At 40.2% G+C, this 8,750-nt stretch overlaps 2 protein-coding genes and 2 non-coding genes across 4 annotated transcripts; 2 read left to right on the forward strand and 2 right to left on the reverse strand.

The window, feature by feature from the left end:
• Positions 1–825: 825 nt before the first annotated feature.
• trnai-aau (transfer RNA isoleucine (anticodon AAU)) lies at positions 826–899 on the reverse strand. Its single transcript has one exon. It is a non-coding gene; the product is annotated as a tRNA-Ile (tRNA).
• Positions 900–957: 58 nt separating this feature from the next.
• On the forward strand, positions 958–2,459 carry LOC139284146 (uncharacterized). The gene is made up of 2 exons (XM_070904326.1): positions 958–1,012; positions 1,491–2,459. The coding sequence occupies exon 2, from the start codon at positions 1,545–1,547 to the stop codon at positions 2,184–2,186; it is 642 nt and encodes a 213-aa protein (XP_070760427.1). The 5' UTR covers positions 958–1,012; positions 1,491–1,544; the 3' UTR covers positions 2,187–2,459.
• A 2,670-nt stretch (positions 2,460–5,129) lies between these two features.
• On the forward strand, positions 5,130–7,193 carry LOC139284147 (uncharacterized). The gene is made up of 2 exons (XM_070904328.1): positions 5,130–5,225; positions 6,239–7,193. Exon 2 carries the CDS (start codon positions 6,293–6,295, stop codon positions 6,932–6,934), a length of 642 nt encoding a protein of 213 aa, XP_070760429.1. The 5' UTR covers positions 5,130–5,225; positions 6,239–6,292; the 3' UTR covers positions 6,935–7,193.
• Positions 7,194–8,626: 1,433 nt separating this feature from the next.
• On the reverse strand, positions 8,627–8,700 carry trnai-aau (transfer RNA isoleucine (anticodon AAU)). The gene has a single exon. It is a non-coding gene; the product is annotated as a tRNA-Ile (tRNA).
• Positions 8,701–8,750: the final 50 nt, after the last annotated feature.

An 8,750-nucleotide genomic window follows, 5' to 3' on the forward strand; every position in this document is an offset into this window, starting at 1 on the left:
CAGCCAGTGTGACTATATTCAATTTCCTATGCATGTGCTACAGGGAGACAGACCTGCCGACTGCAGTCTGAAGTCTAACTGAAGGTATGAGGAGAGGCTGGAATATCAAATAGTCCACTTTTCAGGCTGATACAAAACTAGAGAGAATTTTTCAGTTTACATGACATGAACAGGTGTAGTTTGATTTCTAAGGGCAGAGCAATGGGAGTAACAATATGTAATGGCCTTGTTATCTGGGACCACTACCGTATACGTAATAAAAGAAGGAAAAAGGATACAGCTTCATGCAGCACACTCAACTGACCTTGCTCGCCAAATCATCACAATGACCGGATTAACTGCAAAAGGGCCCTGGTACTTCATGGGCATGCTTTGCCTGGAGCAGATGACCTGCTGGGGGCGTGGCTGAGTGCGGTGACTGTATAGTTGTGACATTTTCTGAATACGGGCTGTTTACATTTCTCCGTGGACTGAGCCTTTTTATATTTTCACAATATTTATATAGCACATAGACCTGCTTTACAATCAAAAAAGACATCGAAATCTCACTTTCTACAATATGGGACCATTTAAAGCTTGATTTCAACACAGGGCCTGTCTTCAAAACAGGGCCTCAAAATCAGCTACTAAAGCAGCACCCACCATAAGAAGGCTCTTATCATTGTGCCAGCTGATATTGACCTTTAGTTGTACATATTCCCAAACAAAGTTACAATTGAACCTATCATCAAAACAAACTGCTACACAGTCAACCTTGGGCATTTGGAAGCTTCTGGGAGCAGTGGCCCACTTGTTGAGAAGTTAAAGTCAGGGTTAAAAGCTACATGGCCCGTACGGGGATCGAACCCGCGACCTTGGCGTTATTAGCACCACGCTCTAACCAACTGAGCTAACCGGCCGTGGGGGGTCTGAAATTGTGACGTAATCAGAAAATTGCCTCAGCCGAAAACCGAAAGTAAAAGTTATTCAGCGGACAGAGAAAGCGGACAGAGAAAGCGACTCCTCGCTGAAGGTAAGTTTTTTAATGTTTTCACTTTAAATGGACCTGAATTTTGCTACAGAGAGAAAGTCAACAAAATAGCCAACAGGGGTCATAAACAGTATAATGTGGAAAGATAGTGTTTAGGCTCATACAGGCTAAGATGTGTCGTCGTCCAGTTTTAATTTCTTATCGTCTCGGTCAGCGGTTCACAAACTGGGCGGAGGGCCTCCCTGGAGGAATATACAGGAAAAAGTGTGAGGGGCTTTCCAAGTAAAGCGGAATGAACCTGATTATAAAGAAACACCAACCGAATAGAAGTGCACTGAAAGCAGCAAGGTTAGCAACATTTATTGAGACAGCAGAGCAACATGTACAAGACGGACAGACTTAACAAGACAGAAAGTTCATTTGTATAGTACCTCTCAACAACAAGGCGTGTGCTTTAAATGAAACATAACTGGACTAGGCTATAACGTGATGTCATTTTTGTTGAATTCATTTCTCACAGAGCTGCAGATCTTTGTGGAACAACATCCTCTATCAGCCACTTTCCTGAATCAGGATGTCAGTGCGGTTCTGTGGCTGGGAGGTGGTGGACGATGGTGCTTCCTTTACTGGTGTGGAGCTGGGGTCGTCCCAGACACCCCAAAAGCGGGGCGTCTACAAGATGTACCATGGGACCAGCCTTGCCAGCGCACGTCTCATCATTGCCAATGGTTTTAATCAGTCATCGGGTGGCATGCTGGGAAGGGGCGTGTATGTCAGTCGTAACAAGAACAAGGCGGACCGTTATGGTCCTGTAATCCTTGAGTTACGCGTGCGCGTTGGCCGTGTCAAGCGTATTGACAAGAACAGCCCTTCTATGCAGTACACCTGGCACGCTAATGGCTATGACACTGCCTGGGTGCCCCCCAATAGTGGCCTCATATCTGTGCCCAGTGGCCTAGAAGAGGATTGTGTGTTTGACCCCAAAAGAGTCAAGGTGGTGGGCATTGCAAAGGCACCAAGCCCCCTGATCCTGACAGAGCTTCAACAGCTTGTGTCAAAGAAATCCCAAAAGCCCAGAGGAAGAGCTTATGTGTGCTCACTGTGTAAGAGAAAGACCCAGCAGGGTTCTCAACACATCAAGCAAAAGTGCTGGAAGTGTGGGAAAAACATCTGCATTCTCATGTCCAAGCATTTCTGTCCAGCCAAACAGGGGTGAGGGGAGAAGATAGCTTGAAAACCGTAGTGGAGTTGTGATGCTGAGAGGATCCACGTCCATATGGCCTTTGTGTGTGCTGAACAATCTTTTCCTTCCTTAAAGCAATAACTGTAATTGATGCAGCATGTTCAAATAGTTACTGCTGAACATGTTTTGGGGATCTCTGTAATTGATCTGCAAAGTCTTATTGTATTGTATTCATGTATTACGTTCTGTCTTGTCTCACCTGCTATGTGCTGTTTCACTAAATAGATAAATAAATAAATAAATGTATTATAATGTTCATTTCATATTTCTACTGCCCTAGCTTTATGTTATTCTCTGATCAGCACACATTATGATCACATGCAGTCAAGATGAGATACCAAGTCAAGCTCATTTGTATAGCACCTCTCAACAATAAGGCTGTTGATAGTGCTTTAAATAAAACATTAAGACAAGTTACATAATAAATAATGTTATTAAGAAACGTATAAATACAGTTTTTAAAATATTTTAATAAATCATGAGATAAAATTGAATAAGTTGAAATTGAAGAGAACAGAGTAAAGTGGAGAATAAAAATGACAATGCAAGATATGAGTGGCAGTAGCAACTTTGGGTAAACGTAGGCTATAGTTGCATTTTCATTTGCCAAAATCTAATGAGAAACATGCATGTAAAGAGAAATACAATAGATAGATCATATTGTTAGGAGTCAGGAGTTGACTCTTTCTTCTTCCAAAGGGGTGATTGACAGAAAAAGCGTGAGAACCACTGGGCTAGGGCTAACCAAATGGCTCAGTGGCTTTTACGTGCCTCTCTTCAGAAAAAGTTACACCCTGATTGCTCTAAAACATGATGCCACATTTCTGAATTCATTTCTCACAGAGCTGCAGATCTTTGTTAGACTTGAACAATCAGCCACATTCCTAAATCAGGATGTACCATGGGACCAGCGTTGCCAGCACAAAGCTCATCATTGCAGATGGTTTTAAACAGTCATCAAGTGGCATGCTGGGAAGGGCCGTGTATGTCAGTCGGGATATAAAAAAGGCCGGAACGTTATCCATTATAATGTTACTCTTCAGACCGCATGGTCTTTTGTCACGCATATTGACAAGGACAACCATCCTATGCAGTACACTTGGAGCACAAATGGCTATGCCTGGGTGCCCCCAAGTCTCACCTCAAAGCTGTGCCTAGTGGCCTAGAAGAGGATTCTGTGTTTGACCCCAAAAGAGTGAAGGTGGTAGGCATTGCAAAGGCAAATTCAAATTAAGTTCAAATTATGTCATAACATTCATCATTTCCTCATATTTGAATTGTAATACATTCTTTTCCTTAACAGTTTTGTTGAAGTTTTGAATAGAGTCCTGTTCAGGATGACCCTGACTATGACCACATACACTTTGAGCTGATTTCACTGTACAGTGGGGGGGGGGTTTTGTTGGAGAAAATTAAAGGGAAAGTCACCTCAAAGTACACTGTAACACAATGACAATTTCCTCATATTTGAACTCTCATAAAAACATTTGCTTGAGAGGTTTGCTGAAAATCCCAAATGAATCTTGTGGAGAGTGACATTGACTATGATCATATGAAATTTGAAGTCATTTTACTTTACCATTTTTGAGAAATATCCATTTGAAATTATGTGCACCTTCCATATTCATTATAATAAACATTTTCACCTGCTGAAAATTCCCCTTTCATAAAAATCTATTCTTCTTCAGTCATTCATAATGATGGTGGAGGTGAATACGTCTTTCATTTTCTCAAATCCTGTGCAGTAACAGGGTTTCATATTCTACACGCTAACAATCAAGTATACTCAACAGGAATTAATTTGTTTCATTTAGTATGTTCATAGTCGGGTCATCCTTGAGGACTGTGCTGACCTTGATATCCTTGAGACAAGCTGGTACGATCCATTTTTCAGTAAGATTTTATTGATAGTAGCTAGAGCTAGGACAATAAAAATAATGTACTATTTTAATGTCAGTTAATACAATTAATTACAAAACTCATCACTCAGATCAACATTCAGATTCTTCCACAATCACATCATGTAGTTACACCTTACACCAGCGGGGGGTGCTAAAGCTTTATTGATAACAATAAACTTGAAGGAATCTCTTAAAAACACATTAATCATAGTGACAGGTGTCACCATTTGAAATGTGTTTTTGGAGCAAACAAAATTAACATGTTACTAACTACTTACATGCTGATCACAGGTGAAATGAAAATTAAATGGTTGGAAATGTGGTTTGAGACCAGTGAGTGGCATCAACTGCATGGCTGATGATTACTGATAAGTTGTCCTATCCCTACTCGATGTATCAAATTTCAACATTTATGATTAAAAAATTCTAAGTCTTGAGAAATCAATAATTCTCATCAAATTAATTCCGTTATTAGCTTAACTAATCAGAGTTCATGCAGGACTGAATGTTGTCTTTCACCTTTTGAGATTCCTCACAGATGCATGTTGATGAGTTTATTAATAAACACTAATTGGGCTATCAGTTGAATATTAGTAAGGCTGCTTGGCTTTTCTGTTGGTGCTTGGAAGGACCGACAGTCAAGTCACACAGTGATGAAGGGGTTAAAAAGAGACGCTGATCTGGCCTTTGCGAACTGAGAGGAAAGACACGATTCCCCTTCTCCTTCCATCTGATTCACAGTAAGTCTCCTCAAGCTGCTACTAACTGTACAGTATCTTCCTCCCAACTCATGGGAGTTGCTCTCCCAGAGAGTAGATTTGTTTTCTACCTTCTGGTAACTAATCCTGCTTTCGACTGAGGTTAGGACCTCCTACCTCATTAGCATACAGACACAGAAATACAATAAATGTAGGTGAATAAAAATGTAGAAATACATTTTAGACATGCATGTTTGTGTTTATGTTCCGTTTACTTACCAAATGTTATTTATTCATTTCAATATTTATGTTGTTTATTTCAGTATTTATGACGCAATAGAAATTTACATGAAACCTATATAAACGAGAGTAACAGTTGTCCAGCGGACAGAGAAAGTGACTCGTCGCTGAAGGTACGTTTTTAATGTTTTCACTTTAAATGGACCTGAATTTTGCTACATTTATAGAGAAAGTCAACAAAATAACTAACAGGGGTCATAAACAGTATAATGTGGAAAGATAGTGTTTAGGCTCATACAGGCTAAAATGTGTCGTCGTCCAGTTTTAATTTCTTAACGTCTAGGCCAGCGGTTCACAAACTGGGCCGAGGGCGATTAAGAGAAGTTACAAAATATAAAGACACACACACACAAAAACGAAATATAAGGATAAAAAAATAGATTAAATTGAAGAGAATCGAATAAACCAGATAATAAATATTTGATCTGACACACAATGTGGTTATATAAGTTATAGCCGAGGCCAGGGGTTCACAAACTGGGGGAAGCGTCCCCCTGGAGGCATTTACAGGAAAGGAAGTGTGATGTGCTTTCCAAGTAAAGTTCAGTGAACCTGATTAATAGGGAAACATTAACCAAATAGGAGTGCACTGAAAGTAGCAAGGTTAGCAACATTTATTGAGACAGCATGTAAATGTCCAAGACGGACAGATTTCTGACAATAATAAATAAACATTAAGACAAGTTACAAAATATAATGCATATAATGACAAAGGGATAGAAAATGAGATTAAATTGAAGAGAACAGAGTAAACCAGAGAGTAAAAATTACTATTAGGTGCAAGATATGAATAGCCGTGGCAGGGGACTTATACATGCATTTAATTTGCACAGCAAACTTAATGGGAAACATGCATGTAAAGAGAAAAACAATAGATAATACATTTATAGATATCATTTTGTTTCCATTAAGTTCAACTTTTAGTTTAGTTATTAGGAGTCGGGGTGACTCTTTCTTCTTCCAAAGTGGTGACTGACAGAAAAAGCTTGAGAACCACTGGGCTAGGGCTAACCAAATGGCTCAGTGGCTTTTACGTGCCTCTCTTCAGTAAAACTTACACTGATTTACTGATTGCCCTAAAATCTGCTACAACATGATGCCACATTTCTGAATTCATTTCTCACAGAGCTGCAGATCTTTGTGGAACAACATCCTCTATCAGCCACTTTCCTAAATCAGGATGTCAGTGCACTTCTATGGCTGGGAGGTGGTGGACAATGGTGCCTCCTGTGCTGGTGTGGAGCTGGGGTCATCCCAAACACCCCAAAAGCGGGGCGTCTACAAAATGTACCACGGGACCAGCGTTGCCAGTGCACGTCTCATCATTGCCAATGGTTTTAATCAGTCATCGGGTGGCTTGCTGGGAAAGGGAGTGTATGTCAGTCGTGAAAAGAGAAAGGCTGATCATTATGGTCCTGTAATCCTTGAGCTACGTGTGCGTGTTGGCCGTATCAAGCGTATTGACAGGGACAACCATCCTATGCAGTACACCTGGCATGCACATGGCTATGACACTGCCTGGGTGCCCCCCAATATTGGCCTCAAAGCTGTGCCCAGTGGCCTAGAGGAGGATTGTGTGTTTGACCCCAAAAGAGTCAAGGTGGTGGGCATTGCAAAGGCACCAAGCCCCCTGATCCTGACAGAGCTTCAACAACTTCTATCAAAAAAATCCAAAAAGCCCAGAGGAAGAGCTGATGTGTGCTCACTGTGTAAGAGAAAGACCCAGCAGGGTTCTCAACACATCAAGCAAAATTGCTGGAAGTGTGGGAAAAACATCTGTACTCTCATGTCCAAGCATGTCTGTCCAGCCAAACAGGGGTGAGGGGAGAAGATAGCTTGAAAAACGGAGTGGAGTTGTGATGCTGAGAGGATCCACGTCCATATGGCCTTTGTGTGTGCTGAACTAATAGTAGCAATCTTTTCCTTCCTTAAAACAATAACTGTAATTGATGCAATATGTTCAAAAAGTTACTGCTGGACATGTTTTGGGGATCTCTGTAAGTGATCTGCAATATCTTATTCATGAATTGACACCAGCTTAAAGTAAACCATTAAGTTTACTGGAAAGTTCATTTCCTGTTTCTACTGCACTAGCTTTATATTATTCTCTGTTCAGCATGCATTATGATCACATGCAATTAAGATGAGACACTACATGTAAAGCAAAATAACTTTTTCTATAAATAAACTTTTCTTGAATTGTACTGGATGATTTAAATGTACTGTTCACTAAATCATGTAACAGAACTAAAGCTAATAAATGCCATTGTCATATTATCAGACCCATAATGTCCAGTTTGATATGATTCAATACTTAGTGAAGACATTCAGAAAAGCTCAGTTAGTAGAGATGCCTTCAGGCTTCAGATAAACCCATAACTCTATGATTTCATACTTCTGCTGTTGCAAAATTCAGGATGGTGAACGTTTCAAAATGGTAATACGTTTTCAATATGAAATAATTAATTGCAAGTGAGGAGTGCTGGTGGAGCATCATGTCAAAACCAAAAAGAAAGAAACGAAAGATAGGACAGAGAAAAGAAAGTGCGACAGTATGTCACCCAATTTTTCATATAGAAAGGTGGGTGTAGTCCGTGAGTGGTGGAAATTAATCTGATTAGTTTATAGTGAAATGGGATACTTTTGTTCCCCTAACATAATATCTTCACAGAACATTCTGAGGGTTTACATTCTGCTCTTCTTTTAGCCGACATTTAATCAATGCAGGCAAACTTTTAACAAGCTATTCATGCTAAATCAGTTGTCATAATTGCAGGGGGTCTGTGGAAATTTATTTCTTTATTATTATGAAACATGTTATACCATTCTATAGATGACAGTGTTAATATATTTTAATTGAAGAGGTTAATGTATATTTATTTTAAGCTGGCCTTTAGCATATTTCTTATAGAGGATATCATTGTGGTATCAAACAGTGAATTCCACTGCATGCAGAATGTTGCGTGTATGTCTGCACAGTGTTGTATTTTCACAGCTCACTGTCAGTAAATATCGTACAGTAAGTATTGGACTACAAGAGAGTTGCAAGCCTGCAAAGGTAGAGTTATTTAAAGCTTTGAATAGGTCGATTGGATTCTGGAGGTTTGGTTACAGTAATTGTGAAGAGTTAGTGTGGCCTAATGTGATATCTTTTCATAGGACCCAAAATCCCTGGAAGTGCCCTTGAAAGCAGCATCCACCTTGAGGCCCTTATCATGTCAGCTGATATTTAGCTTTAACAAAGTTACAATTGATCATGTCACCAAAACCAATTGCAACACAGTGAATCTTGGGCCTTTGGCAGCCCCTGGGGGCAGTGGCCCTTGCCCACTTGTTAATCCAGCGTCCTCCTGCTAATTCTTGCAGTTGACATGAAAAGTAATACAGGAGCCTAAAGTCAGTTCAGAAGGAAATACAATTCTCATGTATATTTAAAAGGCATTATTTGCCTATTTCCATTGACAAAGTCTGGGATCCGAGTCAATATAAATTTGAGAGGTTGACAAAAGCTACATGGCCCGTACGGGGATCGAACCCGCGACCTTGGCGTTATTAGCACCACGCTCTAACCAACTGAGCTAACCGGCCGTGGGGTTCTGAAATTGTGACGTAATCAGAAAATTGCCTCAGCCGAAAAC

This window comes from Enoplosus armatus, chromosome 4, assembly GCF_043641665.1.
Source record: "Enoplosus armatus isolate fEnoArm2 chromosome 4, fEnoArm2.hap1, whole genome shotgun sequence".
Classification (NCBI taxonomy): Eukaryota; Metazoa; Chordata; class Actinopteri; order Centrarchiformes; family Enoplosidae; genus Enoplosus; species Enoplosus armatus.